The following is a 25,131-nucleotide window of genomic DNA, read 5'->3' as shown; positions in this document are numbered from 1 at the left end:
ACCACCTACTTTATAGAGAGAGAGGCTTATTGTCCACCTAGCACGTGCCTAGTTACTCTTTTAAAAATATATATTTATAAAATTTCATGTATTATTCAATAATCTGAATTGAATGAGAACTAAAATAAGCAGGATATATATATAATATGATTATTGTTTCCTCTTTATATAATATAGAGGAAATATATATATATAAAGAGGAAATAATCAAATATTAGTGCACAACAGAAGGAACAAGAAAAAGGTAAAGCAATATAGTAAAATGAAAAAACTTAATATCATAGAGGCAATAGAGTGAAGATATAGTGGAATTAGAAAAGATACAGAGAAAGGTGACAAAAATGATAAAGGGGATGGGTCGACTTCCCTATGAGGAAAGGCTGAAACGGCTGGGGCTCTCAGCTTGGAGAGAAGACGGCTGAGGGGAGATATGATAAAGGTCTATAAAATAATGAGTGGAGTGGAACGGATACAAATGAAGTGTCTGTTTACTCTTTCCAAAAATACTAGGACTAGGGGGCACGCAATGAAGATACAAACTAGTAAATTTAAAATGAATTGGAGAAAATATTTCTTCAATCAATGTTTAATTAAACTCTGGAATTTGTTGCACTTCCTATATAATAATTCTCACCTCCAGCGTTCTGACTTGCTGGCTGGGACCGTGGCTCATTCCGAGTTGGTCTGCTAGGCTCCGTAGATCAGGCTGACATCACCGTAGCCATTATGATGTCAACTTCAAAACCCGGGGGGAAAAACATGCCTCACAGCTGATCCATGTCTAGAGGAGGGTCGTTGGACATGGGTGGCTGGAGGGGGGGCAGGGGAGAGAGGAGGGTCGCTGGACATGGGTGGATGGAGGGGGGGCAGGGGAGAGAGGAGGGTTGCTGGACATGGGTGGCTGGAGGGGGGCAGGGGAGAGAGGAGGGTCGCTGGACGTGGGTAGCTGCAGGGGGAGAAGGAGGGTCGCTGGACATGGGTGGCTGCAGGGGGAGAGGAGGGTCGCTGGACATGGGTGGCTGCAGGGGAGCCAAGGAAAACCTTGCTAGCGCCCGTTTCATTTGTGTCAGAAACGGGCCTTTTTTACTAGTATTACTATAATTTATTTGGAATTTAAGGTTAGTATCCAAAGTATTTAACCATATATAAAACCTTTTTAGGTTGCACACTGTCCCTTTCCTAATCAAAAGAATATCATCAATATATCTCAATTGCTTCTCGTTGAGGTATATCGGTATAGAAACTTTCTACATCTAAATTAAGTAAAAGCATATTGTCTTGACATATAATGGTATTCAGGATGTTGATAATGTCCGCTGAGTCTCACATATATGATGGAATTTTATTAATGTAAGGACGTAGAAACGTATCCATGAAAATGGATAAAGGCTCGAGATGAGAACCACACGCAGACACTATTGGCTTACCTGGAGGGGAGGATAGAGATTTGTGTTGGAAGAACTGGTTCTTCCACTTTCAAGAAACCAGCTTCCTTGTGAGTAATATATTGGGCTTCTTGGCCTACTTTCACTAGTGACTTGATTTCCTTTTTCAATACTGTTGTAGAATCCTCTTTGAGCACATGATAAAATGTTCTGTTAACGTTTGCAATATATGAATCTCTGTTCATAACTACTACTGCACCTGCTTTGTCAGCTGGTTTAATAATAATGGTTCAACGCTCAGGTAATGTTCTCTTCACTAGTCATAAGATATCCTTTTCTTATCTTGTTTCTCAAGCGCCGTTATATTATTTAATACTACAGTTTCCAATGCCTGAATTAGATGATCAGCGTTACTAGGTGGAAGGGCTCTTACTGTTTTTCCTAACTAGGGATGAATCTGTCATATTTTTAGTATTTTTTGAAAAAAAATCTCTATAATCTTTTGTTTTCTAATAAAGAATTCAACCCTTGTCTTAAAAGGCATTATATCTCAGAGTAGGGACACTCTTTGTGGTGGGTTTTATGAGTTTCATACTGATCCGATGATATTTTTGTGCAAATATATTTTTATTTTGCTGGACCATTTTTGTAGCTCTGCATTTTAGCAATTGGTTCTGGGTTATTAGGAGTGAATCAGTGGGTGGTGGATGATTTACTTTTATGACTTCAGGTTTTGACAACAACTATTTGACCTTTGACCTCCTGTACAAGTTTAAATAATGTCAGCTTCACTGTCTGGGGTTTTTCCCAGTGATATTGAGCTTAGGGGTTTCCCTGATTTCTCTGTATCTGTGGAGAGGTGACGGGGCCCCTGATTCCTCTTTCGTTGGAAAAGTATAAAAAAAGGTTTGGATGGCTTCCTAAAGGAAAAGTCCATAGACCATTATTTATTTATTTATAACATTTGTATCCCACATTTTCCCACCTATTTGCAGGCTCAATGTGGCTTACATAATACCGTGACGGTGATCGCCAATTCCGGTATGAGAAATACAGAGTGGTAATTGCATTAAGGATCAAAAAGTGATAGAGTACATTGGGTAGTCAAGGAGGAAGGGTTAAGTTTTGTTCAGTTCTTGTATGAGTTTCGTTGTGTTGTGGGGTTCCGGTGATTAGGTTGGGTCGTTATGGTATGCCTTTTTGAACAAATTGGTTTTTAATAATTTCCGAAGGATTGTTAGGTCGTGCTTTGTTTTCATGATGTTTGGTAGTGCGTTCCATAGTTGAGCGCTTATGTAGGAGAAAATGGATGCATATGTTGATTTATATTTTAGTCCTTTGCAGCTTGGGTAGTGGAGATTTAGATATGTGTGTGATGACCTTTTTGCATTTCTGGTTGGTAGGTCTATGAGGTCTGCCATGTAGATCAGGGCTTCGCTGTGAGTGATTTTGTGAACCAGGGTGCAGATTTTGAACGCAATTCGTTCTTTGAATGGAAGCCAATGTAGATTTTCACGTAGGGGTTTTGCGCTTTCATATCTCGTTTTTCCAAATATGAATCTGGCTGCGGTGTTTTGGGCAGTTTGAAGATTCTTAATAATTTGTTTTTTGCATCCGGCGTATATTGCATTGCAGTAGTCTAGGTGACTTAGTACCATTGATTGTACCAGACTTCGGAATGTTTCCCTCGGGAAGAAAGGTTTTACTCGTTTGAGTTTCCATATTGAGTGGAACATTTTCTTTGTTGTAAATTTCGCTTGGCTTTCTAGCGTAAGGTTTCGGTTGATTGTGACTCCGAGAATTTTCAGGCTGCCTGAGACAGGAAGAGTGTATTCTGAGGTACTTATAGTGGTGAGTTTGTCTCATCCTCTCATCACAATACAACACAAACAATGTGTTTTTTCTGCGTTGACTTTTAGTTGAAATGCATCCGCTCAAGAGTTCATGATTTGCAGGCTGAGTTTGATTTTGTTTGTGATTTCTGTTAGATCATGTTTGAACGGGATGTATATCATGACATCCTCTGCATAGATGTAGGGGTTAAGGCCATGGTTGGATGTGGATTTGGCTAGTGGGGTCATCATTAGGTTGAAGAGGGTCGGTGATAGCGGTGAACCTTGGGGTACACCGCATTCTGGTTTCCATGGTGGTGATATTGATATCACTTGGTATGTTCTTGTGGTCAGGAAACCCTTGATCCAACCAAGTACCTTTCCACCGATTCCAAAGTATTCTAGGATGTTTAGTAATATTTTATGGTTTACCATGTCGAACGCACTAAACATGCCGGATTGTAGGAGGAGTACATTTTTGCCTGTTGCAATTTCTTGTTTGAATTTGGTTAGGAGAGTGATTATTACTGTTTCGGTGCTGTGGTTGGAATGAAATCCTGATTGTGACTCGTGTAGTATTGAGAATTTGTTTAAGTAGTCAGTAAGTTGTTTGGTTACCATTCTTTCCAGCAGTTTGACTACCAAAGGGATGGATGCTACCGAGCGTAAGTTGGTGATTTCATTTACTTTTTTCTTTGAATCTTTAGGTATTGGGGTGAGTAGTATGTTGCCTTTGTCCTTAGGAAAGAATCCATGTTGCAGTATGTAGTTTAGGTGTGATGTGAGGTCTGCTATGAAGCGTTGATGGGCTGATTTTATTAGGTAGTTGGGGCATGTATCCAGTTTACAGTGGGACTTGGCGAACCTGTGAATTGCTTGGTGGGGGAGAGTCCGCCTTTGGGGATTCTGTGATAGAAAGGGGAGGACAAAGAGCAATTGAGGTGGTGGTAAGGGTTCCCATGCTAACCCAGCGTAACTGGGCTGTGATTGGCACTGCCCAGTTACAGGCGGGGTTAAATCAGACCTGATTTTCTGTAGCGCCAGAAATGGCACGCTCTGGAGGTGGAACTGCCGCTGGTGCCCGCATTAAGCCGATGGTATTTCCGGATTGGCGCACATCAAGTTTTTGTTTTAGTAAAAGGGCCCCTAAATGTTTTGGCAGTTCCCATAGTTTATCCTTAAGCGGCTTGCTATAAGTTATTTCAATATTTTTACTGCTGTACTTGCCTATTGCTCATGCTTGATTTATTCTTACTGTACATAGCCTTGAGCGAATTCCTTCAAAAAGGTGGTAAATGCTAATTAATAAATAGATAATTAAATAAGTAGATAAAGGTCCATCAAGCCCAGTGTCCTGTTTCCAACAGTGGCTAAGCCATATGAGTAGGGAGGTGGGGTTGTAAATGTATGGAATGGTTTCTAGGTGTGTTGTATGTATACTCGGGGGGACTGTGGTTATATGTGTAGGGAGGAGGGGGTTGTAAATATTTGAATGCAGCAGGGGTATTAGAAGTGTGTTGATGTGTGTACATATGTAGAGCGTGTGAGTATATGTGTAAGGAGGAGGAGGTTGTAAATGTGTTGGTGTGGAATGGTTTGTAAGTGTGTTGTATGTATGTTCGTGGGGCTATATGTGTAGGGAGGAGGGGTTGTAAATATTTGGGTGCGAAGGGGTTTTAGATGTGTGTTGGCGTGTGTATGTATGTAGAGCGTGTGAGTATATGGGTAGGGAGGAGGAGGTTGTAAATGTGTTAGTGTGGACTGGTTTGTAGGCGTGTTGTATGTATGTTCGTGGGGAGTGTGGTCATATGTGTAGGGAGGAGGAGGTTGTAAATATATGAGTGCAGAAGGGGTTTTAGATTTGTGTTGGTGTGTGTATGTATGTGGGTTGTGAGTATATGGGTAGTGAGGAGGGGGTTGTAAATATTTGAATGCAGCAGGGGTATTAGAAGTGTGTTGATGTGTGTACATATGTAGAGCGTGTGAGTATATGTGTAAGGAGGAGGAGGTTGTAAATGTGTTGGTGTGGAATGGTTTGTAAGTGTGTTGTATGTATGTTCGTGGGGCTATATGTGTAGGGAGGAGGGGGTTGTAAATATTTGGGTGCAGAAGGGGTTTTAGATGTGTGTTGATGTGTGTATGTATGTAGAGCGTGTGAGCATATGTGTAGGGAGGAGGAGGTTGTAAATGTGTTAGTGTGCAATGGTTTGTAGGTTTGTTGTATGTATGTTCATGGGGGGTGTGGTTATATGTGTAGGGAGGAGGGGGTTGTAAATATTTGGGTGCGAAGGGGTTTTAGATGTGTGTTGGCGTGTGTATGTATGTAGAGCGTGTGAGTATATGGGTAGGGAGGAGGAGGTTGTAAATGTGTTAGTGTGGACTGGTTTGTAGGCGTGTTGTATGTATGTTCGTGGGGAGTGTGGTCATATGTGTAGGGAGGAGGAGGTTGTAAATATATGAGTGCAGAAGGGGTTTTAGATTTGTGTTGGTGTGTGTATGTATGTGGGTTGTGAGTATATGGGTAGTGAGGAGGGGGTTGTAAATATTTGAATGCAGCAGGGGTATTAGAAGTGTGTTGATGTGTGTACATATGTAGAGCGTGTGAGTATATGTGTAAGGAGGAGGAGGTTGTAAATGTGTTGGTGTGGAATGGTTTGTAAGTGTGTTGTATGTATGTTCGTGGGGCTATATGTGTAGGGAGGAGGGGGTTGTAAATATTTGGGTGCAGAAGGGGTTTTAGATGTGTGTTGATGTGTGTATGTATGTAGAGCGTGTGAGCATATGTGTAGGGAGGAGGAGGTTGTAAATGTGTTAGTGTGCAATGGTTTGTAGGTTTGTTGTATGTATGTTCATGGGGGGTGTGGTTATATGTGTAGGGAGGAGGGGGTTGTAAATATTTGGGTGCGAAGGGGTTTTAGATGTGTGTTGGCGTGTGTATGTATGTAGAGCGTGTGAGCATATGTGTAGGGAGGAGGAGGTTGTAAATGTGTTAGTGTGCAATGGTTTGTAGGTTTGTTGTATGTATGTTCGTGGGGAGTGTGGTTATATGTGTAGGGAGGAGAAGGTTGTAAATATATGAGTGCAGAAGGGGTTTTAGATTTGTGTTGGTGTGTGTATGTATGTGGGTTGTGAGTATATGGGTAGGGAGGAGGAGGTTGTAAATGTGTTAGTGTGCAATAGTTTGTAGGTGTGTTGTATGTATGTTCGTGGAGTTATATGTGCAGGGAGGAGGGGGTTGTAAAAGTATTGATGTGGAATGGTTTGTAGGTGTGTTGTATGTATGTTCATGGGGGGTGTGGTTATATGTGTAGGGAGGAGGGGGTTGTAAATATTTGGGTGCGAAGGGGTTTTAGATGTGTGTTGGCGTGTGTATGTATGTAGAGCGTGTGAGTATATGGGTAGGGAGGAGGAGGTTGTAAATGTGTTAGTGTGGAATGGTTTGTACGTGTGTTGTATGTATGTTTGTGGGGAGTGTGGTTATATGTGTAGGGAGGAGAAGGTTGTAAATATATGAGTGCAGAAGGGGTTTTAGATTTGTGTTGGTGTGTGTATGTATGTGGGTTGTGAGTATATGTGTAGGGAGGAGGAGGTTGTAAATGTGTTAGTGTGCAATAGTTTGTAGGTGTGTTGTATGTATGTTCGTGCAGTTATATGTGCAGGGAGGAGGGGGTTGTAATATTTGAGTGCAGAAGGGGTTTTAGATGTGTGTTGGCGTGTGTATGTATGTGGTTCATGTGAGTATATGTGTAGGGAGGAGAGGGTTGTAAATGTGTTGGTGTGGAATGGTTTGTAGGTGTCTTGGTGTATGTATGTTTGTGGGGAGTGTGATTATATGTGTAGGTAGCTGGGGGTAGTAAATGTGTGTGGAATGGGTTTTAGGTGTGTTGGTGTGTGTATGTGGAAAGATGAGTATGTGGTTGCATTACGTCTGTAGTCATTCAAACATTACAAACTCTCATCCTCATATTAAGTAAGAAGTAAATGTGATTCATCGTTAGATGGCAAGAATAAATTATTTTAATTACAGTAAGTCATCGGAAGAGATAATATGTGCTACCACCCAGAAGAACTCTTGGGGTAGAATCCTAGAGGGAGTGAATATCACGGCTCTTCCCATGACTTCTGGTCCCTGGCCACTATGCCTGTAATCCAGTGGCCCCCAGACGTGCCCTGGGACCCTCCAAATAGAGAGATATTCCAGGATATCCACAATGAATATGCATGACAGAAATGTGCATGCCCTGCATTGAAATTGATCTGATGAAAATGTATTGTAGATATCTGGAGCACCTGACTGGCTTGGGGTCCCCAGGACTGGTTTGGGAACCTCTGCTCTAATCCTACCCTCCTTTAAATGGAAAGCTTTAGGCCATTCTCCAAAAGCTGTGCATATTACCAGCTGGGAAATCTAACAGATCTATGTAGCCAGCATCTAAGGTGCATTTCTAGAGTTTGCTGCAGAATCCAGTAGGGGGTCATGGTGTAGGGCACAATTTCCTGCTGATATATGGATAATAAATTGAGAGAAAACACCTCTGTTCATGCCAGAATAAATCTCAATGCTGACACACAAGTCATAGACAGAAATGAGACCCAAGTGGAAAGATATCTTTTCAATGCTTTATTGAGTAATTCTTTACAGTTGTAGCTTTTCTCTCAGAGGTCAAGAGTGGAGCATCACTGTTCATTCAGTTTACAGCATTGTTTTGGTTTAAGCAAGATTACACAAAGGCTTCAGTGAGCAAAGTGATAATGTGTCCATCAGTGGAGAGGGATCAGAGGAACAAGAGAGATTTCCAGATCTAGTTACATTTCATGCCAACATGCGTGGATATGTTCTCTGGCTGTCGTGTTGAATCGCATTAGAGAACTTGGGTGGAAGCTTGAGTTTCTCCTCTTCTCCTCAACCTGCCATCAACTCCACCTCTCCCTCTTCCCCATTCTACCTTCACCGGGGAGGTGTGTGTGTGCGGGGGGGGGGGGGGGGGACAGGCTGTTGAGGAGTTTGGAAAGCGGTGTGACAGTAGCTTAAACGCACAGAATCTTTACTGACACTGTTAAGGAGATAAAGCAATGGGCAGAGCTGGGAAGCATCCAAGGTGTTTGGTTTGGCCATGTGCTAGAAAGATCTTCTGAGTAACTGAGCACATGACTGGGGCTCCCTGGGCTTTGCAGGAGCTCATTACTTCGAAGGCTGCTTTGACTTTTCTTGACCTGGTTTTGGTTCCTTGGATGGTTCTTGTGGATGTGCTGGAGTAGGAACAGGGTTGCCACATGGAACTTTGGGCTTCTCTGGCACTGGAACCTTAACTAGGTCTTTGGGCTTTTCCTGCACTGGTTTGGGGTTTTTAGATGGCTCTTGATGCTTCTCTGGAACATGAGCAGATTTGCTGCAGGGTGATTTGGGATGTTCTGGTTCCTTCACTGGTTCTTTGGCTATATCTTGCACTGGATGTGGGTGCTGCACTGGTTTGGGGTTTTTAGATGGCTCTTGATGCTTCTCTGGAAGAGGAGCAGATTTGCTGCAGGGTGATTTGGGATGTTCTGGTTCCTTCACTGGTTCTTTGGCTTTTTCTTGCACTGGTTTTGGATCCTGCACTGGTTTTGGGTTCTTAGATGGCTCATGATGCTTCTCTGGAACATGAGCAGATTTGCTGCAGGGTGATTTGGGATGTTCTGGTTCCTTCACTGGTTCTTTGGCTATATCTTGCACTGGATGTGGGTGCTGCACTGGTTTGGGGTTTTTAGATGGCTCTTGATGCTTCTCTGGAACGGGAGCAGATTTGCTGCAGGGTGATTTGGGATGTTCTGGTTCCTTCACTGGTTCTTTGGCTTTTTCTTGCACTGGATGTGGGTGCTGTACTGGTTTTGGGTTCTTAGATGCCTCTTGTTGCTTCTCTGGAACATGAGCAGATTTGCTGCAGGGTGATTTGGGATGTTCTGGTTCCTTCACTGGTTCTTTGGCTTTTTCTTGCACTGGATGTGGGTGCTGTACTGGTTTTGGGTTCTTAGATGCCTCTTGTTGCTTCTCTGGAACATGAGCAGATTTGCTGCAGGGTGATTTGGGCTGTTCTGGTTTCTTCACTGGTTCTTCTTGCACTGGATGTGGGTTCTGCACTGGTTTGGGTTTTTAGATGCACCCTGGTGCTCCTCTGGGTGGCCGTGGTGGTGTGGCATTTTTCTGGTATATTTCTCGCCTGCAGAGAGAAGGGAAGGATACAAGATTATTCTCCCTGTTACAGGGGGCTCTACTCAATCAGTTATTTTACTGGAGAAAATAAAAGGTTTCTGTCTTTCAATTCAAGCAAAGGTAGTAGAGAAGGAACAAAGGGAAGAGGAAGAGGAAGGAGAAAGAGGCGGGGAAGGAAAGTGAAAAGTGAGGTGTGAGGATGAGGACAGAATAGGTAAGAGGTAGGGTGGGGAACTGAGAGAGGGAAGAGGGTACTGAAGAAAAGAGACAGGGACTCTGGAAGATGGAACTAAGGTTGTCAACTTTTTGACAGAAATGTACCCAAAACCTGTCCCATTCCATTCCCCACCCCAAGCCCCTTGCCACACCTACTGTCATAAAGGAAATGGAACTCCTGTCATATGAGGAAATGCTAAAGAGTTAGAGCTCTTCAGCTTGGAAAAGAGACGGATGAGGGGAGATATGATTGAGGTCTATGAAATCCTGAGTGGTATAGAATGAGTAGATCGATTTTTTTGCTCATTCCAAAAGTACAAAGACTAGGGGACACTCAAGGAAGTTACATGGAAATACTTTTAAAACAAATAGAAGGAAATATTTTTTCACTCAACCAACAGTTATGCTCTGGAACTCTTTGCCGGAGGATACAGTAACAGCAGTTAGCGTATCTGGGTTTTAAAAAGTTTGGACAAGTTCTTGGAGGAAAAGTCCAAAGTCTGCTATTGAGTCAGACATGGGGAAGCTACTGCTTGCCCTGGGATTAGTAGCATGGAGTGTTGGCACGATTTAGGTATTTCAATTCTTATGTCCAGATGAGCACCCCCAATATTGGGCAAACTCCTTGACAGTGTCCAGAGGAGGTAATTTCCATTGGGTTTCGCACCCCCAATTATTTTGAAAAGTTGGCTTCTATACTTACTGTTGTACCCTTCTGCCATTCTGCCCCCCCCCCCCTACAATCTCTATCCTCCCCTTATATTCAGCATCTTCCTTCTGTGTCCTTGTTTTGCCTTGTCCAGCATCGCCCCTCTGTCCTTGTCCTTCCCCTTTTCCAGCATCGCCCTTCTGTATCCATGTCCCTATGCTTATTTAGTGCCTAGCATCTCTTCTCTGTGATCTTTCCCTCCCTCTGAGTTTCCTCCCTCCTGCACCCCACACCCCAGGTCCAGCATCTCTCCCTCTCTTTCCTGCCCTTTGCTTGCCAACTGAAGTATTGTCTACTCTTCCTTCATGGGTCCAGTGTCTTTCCTCCTGCCTTACCCTACCTCAGTTCAGTCTCTTTCTCGTTCCCTTCTTGCCTCCCTCCTCAGTATATCTTGAGATCCCTCCCTCCTGCCCAGGTCCAGCACAACTCCATCTTCCTGTCCCTAGGTCCAGCAAATCTCCATCTCCCCCCTCCTGCCCCCTTCCCTTAGATCTAGCACATCCCCAGTAAACCAAACTTCCCTAGAACACCTGCAGTGGCAGAGAATAAGGCAAACTTTCTCTAGCTGGCATCATGGCCTTCCCTTTTTACTATGTGCCACCTGCGCAGAATCAGGAAGTTACCATCAGAAGAAGTGGGACATGGAAGAGGAAAGCCTGGCTTGAGGAAGTCTGATTTAATCTCTGCTACTACTGGTGATCAAGACAAGTTTGGAGGATGGTGGGGGGGGGGAGGATAAGAGGGAGACACTGGACTGAAGGGGGGTGGGCAGAAGGAGAGGGAGAGGAGACACTGGCTGAACCCAGGAGGGGGAAGAGAAGGACCACAACAAGGAAAAATAATGGGGTTTTCCCTTGACTGTTTAAGGGATCTGCCAGCAACTAGCCTGGCCATTGAATAACTCGGTATTTGGAAACCATAAATGAAAAGGGAGAGAAAAAGTAAGAAAGAGAAAAGGGAGCATGGAGAGGAAGAGGGGGAAGGATGAAGAGAGTAGTGATAAAGGCAACTGACTGACATGAAGGAATTCAAAAAAGGTTAGTACAAGTTCCTTGGTGAAAAGCCAATTAAAATAATTTAGTGAGGTACAATTGGGAAAGAAGTTGTTATACCTGGACATCAGCTATGAGAAATATGTCTACTTTTTGGGAACCAGCCCAATACTGAGGTAGACTTGTATTAGAAACCAGCCTAATAAGGAGGGATCATGACAGAGCACAGCCTGTACCCGACTCCATTCTCAGCTTAACCAAAGACTGGAGGATGAAAAACCATTCGTTTATAAGAAATGAGATGTACTTACCGAAGAGATGCTGAAGGAAGAGCTGTCAGCTGGAATATGGAGCCCTGGCACTTGGGGATCTTTTATACAGCCAGGAGGGCTGGTACTGGGGTTGCTTCATGATTCTAGTCCCACATTCCAGCTGTGACTAACGGCAGGAGTTATGACTCCAAATTAATGGTGAGTCATCAATTAGGCAATTTGCCTTTTCATCTCACCTGAGCAATGTGACAATTTGGAAGCATAATTACTCCCAAGTTCATCCTGTGCAATCTAGTCAGAGACAGAGAACTTCCCCAATTTCTGTGCCCCCATCACAGTTCCAGTGTCCCCAGACCCCTGCCAGGCTCAGTCTCAGAGAGAGGTTGTAGGGACAGAGAACTTGTTCGTTTCCTGTGTCCCCTCTAGCTGTGTCCTTTGTCCCCAGACCCCTGCCATGCTCAGTCTCAGAGAGAAGTTGTAGGGACAGAGAACTTATTCGTTTCCTCTGTCCCCTCTAGCTGTGTCACAGGTCCCCAGACCCCTTGCCAGGACCAGTGTCAGCATTATACATTACTCTAGAGGCAGTGCCATGCCTTTAACCATCACCTTTTCTATCTGTTTGGCCTCCTTAAGGTCATCAGACACAATTACCCTCCAAGTCTCCCATTGTTCTTTCGTACGCAGAAGCACTTCACCCCCTATATTGTACCATGCCCTTGGATTCTTGTAACCAAGTACATGACCCTGCATTTTGCATCATTAAGTCTTAGTTGCCAATCATTGGATCCTTCTTCAAGATTCACTAGTTCCTTCGTCATGTCATCCACTCCCTCTGGGGTGTCCACCTTATTACAGAGTTTGGTATCATCCGCAAAGAGACAAACGTAATCAGACATTCCTTCCGCAGTATCACTCACAAAGATGTTAAAAAGAGCCGGCCCAAGGATGGACCCCTGCTGTACACCACTGATAACATCCCTTTCCTCAGAGCAAGCTCCATTTACCACTACCCTCTGTCTCCTTCCATTTAACCAGTTTTTAATCCAGTCAGTCACTTTAGGTTCCATATCGAGGGCACTCAGTTTATTTATCAGTCGCCTACGTGGAACCGTGTCAAAGGCTTTGCTAAAATCCAAGTACATCACATCTAGCACCCCTTCCACATCTAATTGTTTGGTCACCCAGTCAAAGAAATCAATCAGATTTGTCTGACATGACCTGTCTCTAGTGAAATCCTGCTGCCTCGGATCCTGCCGGCCTTTCCATTTGTGTTTCAAGATGTATGAGGAGAGACTTGCTGACCATGGGGCCTCAGGTCCTACAGGCTATTCGATTTGAGAAACCTCACAATCCTCTGCTTTTGAAAATATTTTCATTACTTTATTCACCACCGAGGTCTGTAATTCCCAACCTCCTCCTTACTTCCGCTGTTATGCAGGGGGACTACATCTGCCCTTCTGAACTCCTCCAGGACCACTCCAATGTAAGGAATCTTTGAAGAGGTCAAACAGCCAGAACCTCCCCGAGTTCCTTTATTACCGTTGGATGTATCCCATCAGGGCCACATCACTTTGCCTACTTTTAACTTAGCTAGCTTTATTTATTTTATTTATTGCATTTGTATCCCACATTTTCCCACCTATTTGAGGGTTCAGTGTGGCTTACAATACATTGTGAGTCATGGAATTACATTGGTTACAATATGGTTATGGGTTATATTGAGAAGAGTTATGGGAAGACAGTCGAAGTCAAACATATTTTGGGAAAACAAGTCAAAGTCAAACATAGTTTGGGAATGGAACAGTAGAATGTAACAATGGGGAAGTGATCGGCGATAGAACAATGGCGAGAGAACATTAGGGTATAACAGTTCCATCTGTGGGTAGAGTTTTAAGTGTGGTGAGAATAAGGGGAAGAGAGATCAGAAGAGAGTGTATTGCCCTATCTCTGTTAGTGCGTAAGGACTTCATATGTTTTGATTCTTGCCATAGCTTTTCTCGAAGAGGTGGGTTTTCAATAGCTCCTCACGAACACAGTCTTCTGAGAATCGGTCCTGGTCTACCATACATCCATCCCCAATTGCATTTGTTTTCTGCCGGTCCTACCCCCGGCCTTTCATCCGTGAACACAGAACAGAAGTAATTGTTAAGCAGATCAGCTTTATCCTTATCAGCTTCTACATATTTCTCCCCCTCAGCATGCTATTATGGCACTTCCTCCTGTCATTTATATATATGAAAAATGTCTTGCCCCTAATTTTACCGTGTTGGCTATCTTTTCTTCCATTTGCCTCTTCATTTTCCTGACAACTTTTCTAGCTTCTCTTAGTTTTTCCATGTATTTTTAGCTTTCTTCTTCTTTCTGAGTCCTCTCGTAACGTATGAAGGCTAATCGTCTTTCCGTTACCTTTTCAGCTACTATGTTCAAGAACCAGCGTGGTCTTCTTTTCCTCTGTTGTATGTAATTTTCTAACATAGAGATTGTCGCCTTTAAGATGGCTCCTTTCAGTTTTGCCAACTGCTGTTCTACTTCCTTCAGTTGTTCCCAACCAATTAACTCTTCCTTGAGAAATTCCACCATCTCAGCAAAGTTAGTTCTTTTGAAATCTAGGACCTTCAATCTCGAATAAGCCCTCTCCTCCTTTGTCTTAATATCGAACCATTCGGTGATGTCTATCTAGATGCCAAACGATCTCACACCGTAATATCAGAAACATTGTTTGTAAGCACTAGGTCTAGAATAGCTCCATCCTACGTTGGTTCCGTTATGTGGGGAGATGAAGAATTATAGGTGTGTATGGAGGGTGGAGGTGGGGATGAATGTGTGTGTCTGTGTGCTTATATGTGTAGGGGATAGACTTTGCGTCTGTGGGGAGGTGGGATTGTAGGTGTCGGGGGAGCTGTGAATGTGGGTGTGTTGTGGAGGGTGGAGGTGGGGATGAATGTGTGTGTCTGTGTGCTTATATGTGTAGGGGATAGACTTTGTGTGTGTGGGGAGGTGGGATTGTAGGTGTCGGGGGAGCTGTGAATGTGTGAATGTGGGTGTGTAGTGGAGGGTGGTATGTGTAATGTGTGTCAGGGGTGAGTATGGATTTGCATTCCTTCTTCTCGCACTTCCAGCATGACAAACTCTCATTCTTGGATAAGGTCAGGAGTAAGTGTGTATGATTCATCATTAGATGTTACAAGGAATGAGAATAATTGCAGAGATACTGCTGAAGTACAAGTGTACATAGTTCAGGTCACAAGTCTAATGGTCTAATCAATACACTTGCATCAGTACCAGAACCAGGGACTCTGGATCATTTCTTAACATTTGTACTGTCTTTACATTGATTAGAATTTATTTTACAATATATTTCATATTGTAGGTTATCAATAGAAATCAAACAAAACAAAACATGGAAAAGAAAATAAGATGATACCTTTTTTTATTGGACATAACTTAATACATTTCTTGATTAGCTTTCGAAGGTTACCACACCTCTCTACTTTCATATTGTAAAGTGTCCTGATGGTTCCCCAGAATGTGAGTATAGAAAATTTATTAAACTAAACCTGAACCATGGCAGGGGGTTAAACTATCCTTCCTTTGAGAATATTTACATCATGGTGTCCTCAGAGTACTAACCCCCCCCCCCCCCCCCCCCCCTCCCTCTGCCACCACCATCTCTCCCCATATTGTCTGGGATTTAAGTCTCTGGCAAACCCATGTTATGTTATATTATGTTATAGAGGATTTGTCAGCTGCCAACTACCACAATTTAAGATTTAAGGTCAGATAAAATGAAAGTAAAAATACTAATACAAAAGATCAGGAATTACAAAGATGAGTCTTCAAAGCTTTGTGAAAAGAATAATAACCACTCATTAAACATAAATCTACAGGAAGACTCATGATTCAGATCCCCACAGCTGTATTCTAATCGAAGGGCCACCGAAGTACCATACTGAACTCACGATTCAGACCCAGCAGCTGTACTCCCTTCTATCTGTCATATCCTCAATCTTTCACTTTCCATTGCAACTGTTCCTGATGCCTTCAAACCACTCCTCAGAAAATGTTCATCAGACCCTACCTGCCCTTCCAACTATTGCCCCATCTCCCTCCTCCCTTTTTTGTCCAAGCTACTTGAACGTGCTGTTCACTGCCGTTGTCTTGACTTTCTTTCATCTCAAGCTATCCTTGATCCACTTCAATCTGGCTTTCGCCCTCTACATTCAACTGAAACAGCCCTTGCTAAAGTCTCCAGTGACCTGTTACTGGCCAGATCAAAAGGTCTCTATTCTGTCCTCATCCTTCTCAATCTATCTGCTGCTTTTGACACTGTTGAACTCCTTGATATGCTGTCCTCACTTGGATTTTGGGGCACTGTTCTTTTTCTTAGTTTTCTTCTTATCTCTCCCATCGCACTTTTGGTATACGTTCTGGTGAATCCTCCTTCACTTCTATCCCACTATCAGTGGGTGTACCTCAGGGCTCTGTCTTAGGACCTCTTCTTTTCTCCATCTATACTTCTTCCCTTGGTGCTGTGACCTCTTCCCATAGTTTTCAATATCACCTTTATGCTGATGACTCCCAAATCTATCTCTCCACACCAGAAATTTCAGCAGGAATCCAAGCCCAAGTCTCTACCTGTCTGACATTGCTGTCTAGATGTCTCACCACCATCTAAAACTAAACATAACCAACAGGGCCACTGAAAGGGGGGGGGGGGGCAAAATTCCCCAGGTCTGGTCTCCAGGGGGGGCCCAGCACCGGGCCCCAGGGTCTGTCCCTCTTCTGCTCCTATCGGGAACCAGTCCTGGCACATTGGAGCAGGTGAGAGACAGACCACGATGCCGGGCCCCCCTTGAAGGCCAGGGGGAGCAGATGCACTGACGTAGGGGGCAGGGCCTCCCACATCAGTGCTTCAGCTCCTCCCCAGCCTCCAAGGGGGAGCCCAGTGCTGGGATCTGGTGGCAGCCCAAGAGTGAGTGAGGGACAGCAGAAGCGGCCGCATCTCAAGTGTGGGTGGGGTAGCCCAGCAGCTGCATCCTGAGTGGGGAGAGGCCCAGTGGCTGCATCCTGAGGTGGGGGGGGGGGGGGCCATTGACAGCTGTGCTCTGAGCCCAGCTCTGTCTCTTGGCAGCCCTGATAACCAAGACTGAGCTTCTTATCTTTCCCCCTAAACCCACCTCTCCTCTTCCCCCATTCCATATCTCTGTGGAGAACACTCTCGTCCTCTCTGTCTCATCAGCTCGTAACATTGGGGTCATCTTTGACTTCTCTCTCTTTCTCTGCACATATCCAACAAACTGCTAAAATCTGTCATTTCTTTCTCTATAATATCACCAAAATTCATCCTTTCCTTTCTGAGCACAGTACCAAAACCCTTATCCACACTCTTATCACCTCTCGGTTAGACTACTGCAACTTGCTTCTCACAAGTCTCCCACTTAGCCATCTCTCTCGTCTTCAATCTGTTCAAAATTCTGCTGCACAACTAATATTCCGCCAGGGTCATTATGCTCATATTAGCCCTCTCCTCGAGCCACTTCACTGGCTTCCTATCAGTTTCCGCATACAGTTGAAACTCCTCTTATTGACTTACAAGTGCCTTCACTCTGCAGCTCCTCAGTACCTCTCTTATCTTTCCCTACACTGTTCCCCTGGAGCTCCGTTCATTGGATAAATCTCTCTTATCTGTACCCTTCTTCTCCACTGCAAACTCCAGACTCCGTTCCGTTGATCTTGCTGCAAGGTATGCCTGGAATAGACTTCCTGAGTCAGTACGTCTCTGGCCGTATTCAAATCTAAGCTAAAAGCTTTGAGGCTGCTTTTAACTCCTAACTCCTATTCTCTTGTTCAGTAGCCTTGTCTGTTTTGTAATTCCCACCTTAAGTAATTCCTTTATCCCTTATTTGTCCTGCCTGTCTTGATTAGATTGTTATCTCTGTCGAGCAGGGACTATGTCTTACACGTTCAGTATACAGTGCTGTGTATGTCTAATAGCGCTATAGAAATGGTAAGTAGTAGTAGTATCTTGGCAGGAGTCTGGGGGCACTGGAGACCTGCTGGTGGAGGTCACAGGAACTGGATGAGTTCTCTGTCCCTAAAATGTCTCTGACTGATCTTGGTCAGGGGTCTGGGGACCCAGGACAGAGCTAGAGGAGACAAAGGAACTGCATGAGGATGAGTTCTCTGTCTCTTATTCTTCTCTCTGAGACTGATACTGGAAGGGGTCTGGGGACCCTGGAAACTGTGGTGGGGACACAAGAATTGAGGACATTCTCTGACAAGATTGTACAGAATGAACTTGAGAGTAATTATTTTTCTTGATTGTTGTATTGCTCAGATAAGATGTCAATGCTAATTAGATGACCTCACTCTCAATTTCAGGACATAGCTCCTGCCGTTAGTCACAGTTGGAATGTAGGACTAGAATCATGGGGCCACCTTGTACCAGGTCCTGTCTGTATAAAAGATCCCCAGTGCCAGGGCTCCCTATTCCAGCTGACAGCTCTTCCTTCAGCTTCTCTTCGGTAAGTGAATCTCATTTCTCTCCTATAAATCTCTGAAGACATACTTCTTCAACAAGGCCTACAATGAGAACCTATAGCCTCAAGAAGTCACCTCACCAACCCACTCAATTATGAACGCCTATAACTACCCTAACCACTCTCTCCCTTCCTCTATCTTCCCTTCCTAATCGCTACACATTACTAACTGTATCTGATATCCTGCAATGACAATGTTAACAAATCTATGTAAGCCACATTGAGCCTGCAAATAGGTGGGGGAATGTGGGATACAAATGCAATAAATAATAATAATAAACGAATGGCTTTTCATCCTCCAGTCTTTGATTAAGCTGAGAATGGAGTCGGGTTCAGGCTCTGCTGCTCTGCCATGATCCCTCCTTATTGGGCTGGTTTCTAATACAAGTTTGTGCTATACATATAAGGCCTGTCTGGGCTCAGTTTTAGGCTGGTCCCTCCCGTGGTCTGAATATCTGACACTGTGACTTGTTTCATCTGGCTGATATTGCCTTAGGTGGCCCCAAAACAAAGGTGAAGAACCTTTGAGCATGGAAAGAGGAGCAGGACTTGGGAGCGATCATATGTGATGATCTTAAGGTGGCCAAACAGGTAGAAAAAGGCAATGGGTAAAGCGAGAAGGATGCTTGGGTGCATGGGGAGAGGAACGGCCAATAGGAAAACGGAGGTGATGATGCCCCTGTATAAGACTCTGGTGAGACCACATTTAGAATATTGTGTACAATTTTGGAGATGCACCTTCAAAAAGATAAAAACAGGATGGAGTCGGTCCAGAAGGCGGCTACTAAAGTGGCCAGTGGTCTTTGTCATAAAGCATATGGAGAGACTTAAAGATCTCAATATGTATACTTTGGAAGAAAGGCAAGAGAGGAGAGACATTTAAATACCTATGCGGCATAAATGCACAGGAGCCGAGTCTCTTTCACTTGAAAGGAAGCTCTGGAATGAGGGGTCATAGGTTGAGGGGACAGATTCAGAAGTAACCTGAGGAAATACGTCTTCACAGAAAGGGTGATGAGTTTGTGGAATGGCCTCCTGGTGAAAGTGGGGGAGATGAAAACAGCATCTGAATTCAAGAGAGCTTGGGACAAGTCCATAGGATCTCTCAGGGAGTGACAGGGAGAGTGGATGGCTTGGATGGGCTGACTGGATAGGCCACACGGTCTTTATCGGCCTTCATTTTTCTGTGTTTCTATAAGGTTCTTGGTAGTATAAGGAAAGCGTAAGGCTGCGTGTATTGACTAGATTGGATTTTCCAACTTTTAAAGGAATGAGATCAAAGAGAGTATTTAATTCTTTGCGGGCATTTCAGGCTGCCAAACTTTGGAAAACCTTGCGCAATAACATTTGCTTAATTAATGATTATAATCTCTTTAGGGAGAATTTTAAAACTTTTCTTTATCAGACATATGTTTAGGGTATATGATTTTTCTTTGTTAGTTTTTATCTTTTTTTATTAGACTTATTATAAATTCATGCAAAAGATATTCCATCTCTTATATTATGTAAATTACAGTGAACCACTTTTGAGATATTTTGCGGTATTTAAGTACTGGTTTTACATATATATCGCGTGACATAGCCAGTAAGGCTTGGATATTCGGTGTTAAGCTGTCCTATCTTTGACTGCTAAAACATTAACTGACTGGAGCTGAATATCGACATAGCCGGTTAACTTTTTAGCGCCCAAATATACCCAGATATTCAGTGCCGGTCACAAGAAAAAGCCTGGCATTGAATATCCGGACTCTGTGCCAATCGCCATACTTATGCGCGCTGCCTTCCGTGGGCTGAATATCAGCCCCATAGTGTTAATTCTGATGTCTGTTTTGAGTGTGAAAGGGACCTGTAACAAGGACCCTGCTGAGGAGGGGTTGTCTGGGGCCCACCTGGATTGAGGACCTGTATATACAGGCCCTGTCTGAGCTCAGTATTGTGCTGGTCTCTGATAGAAGACTGTGGGGTACATAGAGCCTATCATTTGCAATAGTTTTACTCTCAGGATTTGTGTCATTTAACCTTCCTTCATGTTTTCCTCTCTCTTTTCCTTTTTATCTCTCATTTTCCTCATTTCTATTCCGTCTGCCCTGCCCCTTGTCTCCTCTACCCTTTCCCTTCACTTTCACTGTTTTCCTCAGTCATCTCTTCTCTTCTCACCTATTCCCTCTTTCCAGTTGTGCCTCCCTTTTCTCTTTCCCTCTCCCTCCTTTGTCCTTTCTCTCCTTCACTCCTCCTTTCCCCTCCTTCCTCCCTTCTCTACCTTCTTTACTTGAATTGAAAGACAGAAACCTTTTTTTTTTTTTCCAGTAACAGGGAGAATAATCCTGTATCCTCCCTCTTTCTTTTCCTTCTCTCTGCAGGTGAGAAATACACCAGAAAAATGGCCCCTCACCACCACCCTGACCACCACCAGAGTAAGAAATCTGCTCCTGCTCCAGAGGAGCCCCAGGAAGCATCTAAGGACCAAAACCCAGTGCAGAACCCACATCCAGTGCAAGAAAAAGCCAAAGAACCAGTGAAGGAACCAGAACAGCCCAAATCACCCTGCAGCAAATCTGCTCATGTTCCAGAGAAGCAACAAGAGGCATCTAAGAACCCAAAACCAGTACAGCACCCACATCCAGTGCAAGAAAAAGCCAAAGAACCAGTGAAGGAACCAGAACATCCCAAATCACCCTGCAGCAAATCTGCTCATGTTCCAGAGAAGCATCAAGAGCCATCTAAAAACCCCAAACCAGTGCAGGATCCAAAACCAGTGCAAGACAAAGCCAAAGAACCAGTGAAGGAACCAGAACATCCCAAATCACCCTGCAGCAAATCTGCTCATGTTCCAGAGAAGCATCATGAGCCATCTAAGAACCCAAAACCAGTGCAGGATCCAAAACCAGTGCAAGACAAAGCCAAAGAACCAGTGAAGGAACCAGAACATCCCAAATCACCCTGCAGCAAATCTGCTCATGTTCCAGAGAAGCATCAAGAGCCATCTAAGAACCCAAAACCAGTGCAGGATCCAAAACCAGTGCAAGACAAAGCCAAAGAACCAGTGAAGGAACCAGAACATCCCAAATCACCCTGCAGCAAATCTGCTCATGTTCCAGAGAAGCATCATGAGCCATCTAAGAACCCAAAACCAGTGCAGGATCCAAAACCAGTGCAAGACAAAGCCAAAGAACCAGTGAAGGAACCAGAACATCCCAAATCACCCTGCAGCAAATCTGCTCCCGTTCCAGAGAAGCATCAAGAGCCATCTAAAAACCCCAAACCAGTGCAGCACCCACATCCAGTGCAAGATATAGCCAAAGAACCAGTGAAGGAACCAGAACATCCCAAATCACCCTGCAGCAAATCTGCTCATGTTCCAGAGAAGCAACAAGAGGCATCTAAGAACCCAAAACCAGTGCAGGAAAAGCCCAAAGACCTAGTTAAGGATCCAGTGCCAGAGAAGCCCAAAGTTCCATGTGGCAACCCTGTTCCTACTCCAGCACAAGAACCATCCAAGGAACCAAAACCAGGTCAAGAAAAGTCAAAGCAGCCTTCGAAGTAATGAGCTCCTGCAAAGCCCAGGGAGCCCCAGTCATGTGCTCAGTTACTCAGAAGATCTTTCTAGCACATGGACAAACCAAACACCTTGGATGCTCCCAAGCTCTGTCCATTGCTTTATCAGTGAAGATTCTGTGTATTTAAGCTACTGTCACATCATGCTGCTTCACAGACCCCTCTGCTCACTCTACCTACCCTGTCAGCACCATCACCTGTTCACATCAGTCCAAGCCTTGAGGCAGTGATGTCATCCTGAGATCAACCAATCCACATCGCGCTGAGATGTGTGGTCATATGTGCAAGAGCATTCCATAGGAGGAAACTGATGATCCTTTTGAGAAGCGTTGAGGGTAGAATGGTGGAGGAAGGAGAGGTAGAGTTGATTGCAGGTTGAGGAGAAGAGGAGAAACCCAAGCACCAACCTCTTCTCCGAATCCAGGCTTCTGCCAGAGTTCTCTAGCCCAGTTCAACATCATAGCCAGAGAACACATCCACGCGTTGGCATGGAATGTAACTAGATCTGGAAATCTCTCCTGCTCCTCTGATCCTTCACTGATGGACACATTATCACTTTGCTCACAGAAGCCTCTGTGTAATCTTGTTTAAGCCAAAGAAAATGTTGTATACTGAATGAACACTGATGCAGTTTTTCTGTCTGAAGGGTGGAGCAACTGTAAAGCATTACTCAATAAAGCATTGAAAAGATAACCTTGCATTTGGTTCCTCCTGTTTCTCTCTGTGTCAGCATTGAGATTTATTCTGGCATTAACTGAAGGAAATTGTGCCCTTATCATGATCACATATTGAATTTGGCCAAATAGGTTAGAAATGCACTTTAGATTCTGCCTTCATACATCTGTTCAGATTTCCTGCCTGGTAGATTATGCGCAATGAAATAGTCATGAGACAACTGTGCTTCCTTTGCTTAAAAACTGACTGGATTGGGGTCCCACAGGATCAGAGGCTTGATGGCCAGGGGACAGAAGTTATATGAAGAGCCGTGACGTTCATTTGATCTCTGGTTCTGATATGAGTTCTTTGGAGTGGGAACACGTAGTCTTTTCTGATGATTTACTGCAATTATGCTAATTTATTTGTTAACATGTAATCATGAATCATAGCTGCTTACACCCCTGTTTACTAAGCCATGTTAATGCCGACACTCGCCATTCACTTTGATCAGGCAGTGTCAGCAATTGACCCGCGGCTTAGGGGGGGTAAATTCCTATTTGACCTGAGGATAAGAGTTTGTCAAGGTGTGAATGAGTGAAGTTAAATGAAAACCCATACTCAACCCCCCCCCCCCCCCCACCCCCAGGAAGAGGAGAGGACATTTCTCTAGTTAAGTGACATTACTTTGCTCTGTGCTTGGTAACTTAAAGATTGGGTTTAAAAGAGGGAATTGTAGGTTATTGATAAACGCAGAAATTTAAAAAATAGAAGAAGAAGAAACAAACTTTATTAGCTAGTCTCTATACCCTTATCCCCATAGTTTTAAAACTTGAATTTTCTGCCACAACATTAATAGATAGACTCCAGAAAGCACACAGGGCCTAGTTCAGTCTTCATTCCAATCCCCTCCCCAGCTCCTACCCACCCCTTGCTCAACTCTTCATTTTATTCTAATTAGGACAACAAGAGGGGAGTTTTCATTAGTTTTAGTTACATTTAATTAGTTTCTGAGAAGCAAACACTAACTAAATAAATTACACATTATACCATATAATCTTAAGGCTCTTTATATTAATCTGATATCCCTGGTACCATAAAGAAGTTTTAATTAAACAACTCTATTATATTAAGATGCAGACAGTAGTCCAGCAGCAAGAGGGGTGCTATCCAGTCTTTTGCATTGAGTGTCACATGTATGATTATCTCCCAGATGGTGAGAGGTTATAGGTGTGTGCTTGATGCAAAGAGCTTCTAGCTCTCAGAGAACAAGTCCATTCTCTTGAGGCTAGAGTAGCAGACTTGGAGGAGCTGAGGGAAACAGAGAGGTACATAGAGGAGACCTACAGGGACGTTGTAGAGAAATCCCACCTCCAGTCTGGCAGCCCCTGTGCTGCCTTGGAGGAGGGAGGTTCTCTAAATGGAGAACATCACCCTAGTGAAGCTGGAAGTAATCCTGTAGCCAGGACCAGTCCACCAGGGGATGCAATATCATCTCATACTGAGGATGTGTCTCCAGGAGCTTCTGCCCAGGAGGGACAGGTTAGGATGGCTGTTGTAGTTGCTGATTTGATTATTAGGCATGTAGATAGCTGGGTGGCTGGTGGACATGAGGATCGTCTGGTCACTTGCATGCCTGATGCGAAGGTGGTGGGCCTCAAGCATCATCTAGATAGGGGAGGAGCCGGCTATCTTGGTACACATGGGTACCAATGACATAGGAAAATGTGGGAGCGAGGTTCTGCAAGCTAAATTTAGACTCTTAGGTGGAAAGCTCAAATCCAGAACCTCTAGGGTAGCATTTTCAGAAGTGCTCGCCTTTCCACTTGCAAGGGCCAAGAGACAGGCAGAGCTCTGGAATCTCAATGTGTGGATGAGGCAATGGTGCAGGGAGGAGGTTTTTAGATTTCTAAGGAACTGGGCAAAGGGGAAGGGGTAGCCTATTCCGGAATGATGGGCTCCACCTTAACCAGAGTGGGACTAGGCTGTTGGCATCAGCATTTAAAAAAGGAGATAGAGCAGCTTTTAAACTAGAAACTGGGGGAAGGCTAACAGTCCTTCAAATGTGCATGGTTCAGAACAAGGTATCTTTCAAAGATATCACCAAAACAGGGAAGCTTGCCAGGTGCCCTTGGCCTGGATTGGCCGCTGTCGTGGACAGGATGCTGGGCTCAATGGACCCTTGGTCTTTTCCCAGTGTGGCATTACTTATGTACTTAAGATAGGGTATCCCAATAGCAAGGTTGCAATAGAGACCATAGTAAGCAGGTATCTTTTAAAAAAAAAAGCAGACAAACAATTTCAAATTATCACTGTCAACTGCTGAGCAAGATGTAAATAGGAACAGCAAACATACTTTGAAATGTCTATATGCAAATGCCAGAAGCCTAAGAAATACGATGGGAAAGTTAGAATATATTGCACTAAATGAAAAATTAGAAATAATAGGCATCTCTGAGACTTTCTCTGTACCTTTTCTAATTCCACTATATCTTTTTTGAGATGCGGCAACCAGAATTGAACACAATATTCAAGGTGAGGTCGCACCATGGACCGATACAAAGGCATTATAACGTCCTCACTTTGTCAAAAGCCTTATGAAAATCCAGATGCACATAGTAACATAGTAGATGACGGCAGAAAAAGACCTGTACGGTCCACCCAGTCTGCCCAACAAGATAAATTCACATGTGCCATTTTTTGTGTATACCTTACCTTGATTTGTACCTGTCTTTTTCAGGGCACAGACCATATAAGTCTGCCCAGCACTATCCCCGCCTCTCAACC

At 44.0% G+C, this 25,131-nt stretch overlaps 1 protein-coding gene and 1 long non-coding RNA gene across 3 annotated transcripts in view; one reads left to right on the top strand and one right to left on the bottom strand.

The window, feature by feature from the left end:
- The window catches only part of LOC115458025 (pollen-specific leucine-rich repeat extensin-like protein 1), a 28,347-nt gene extending 5,959 nt beyond the window's left edge, over positions 1–22,388 (top strand). The window contains exons 3-4 of the mRNA XM_030187790.1: positions 20,649–20,738; positions 21,309–22,388. Coding sequence (XP_030043650.1) covers positions 20,649–20,738; positions 21,309–21,679 — 461 coding nt within the window. The 3' untranslated portion in view covers positions 21,680–22,388. The remainder of the gene's footprint in view (positions 1–20,648; positions 20,739–21,308) is intronic.
- On the bottom strand, positions 7,824–21,957 carry LOC115458031. Of its 2 annotated transcripts, none has more exons than XR_003940022.1 (2): positions 11,636–11,719; positions 7,824–9,414 (listed from the first exon to the last, which is right to left on the bottom strand). It is a non-coding gene; the product is annotated as an uncharacterized LOC115458031 (long non-coding RNA). The 2 variants fall into 2 exon arrangements; XR_003940023.1 differs by lacking the exon at positions 11,636–11,719 and adding an exon at positions 21,871–21,957 and having other exon boundaries at positions 9,075–9,414.
- Positions 22,389–25,131: the final 2,743 nt, after the last annotated feature.

This window comes from Microcaecilia unicolor, chromosome 14 (genome assembly GCF_901765095.1).
Source record: "Microcaecilia unicolor chromosome 14, aMicUni1.1, whole genome shotgun sequence".
NCBI lineage: Eukaryota > Metazoa > Chordata > Amphibia > Gymnophiona > Siphonopidae > Microcaecilia > Microcaecilia unicolor.
This window is presented reverse-complemented; position numbering and strand designations above follow the sequence as displayed.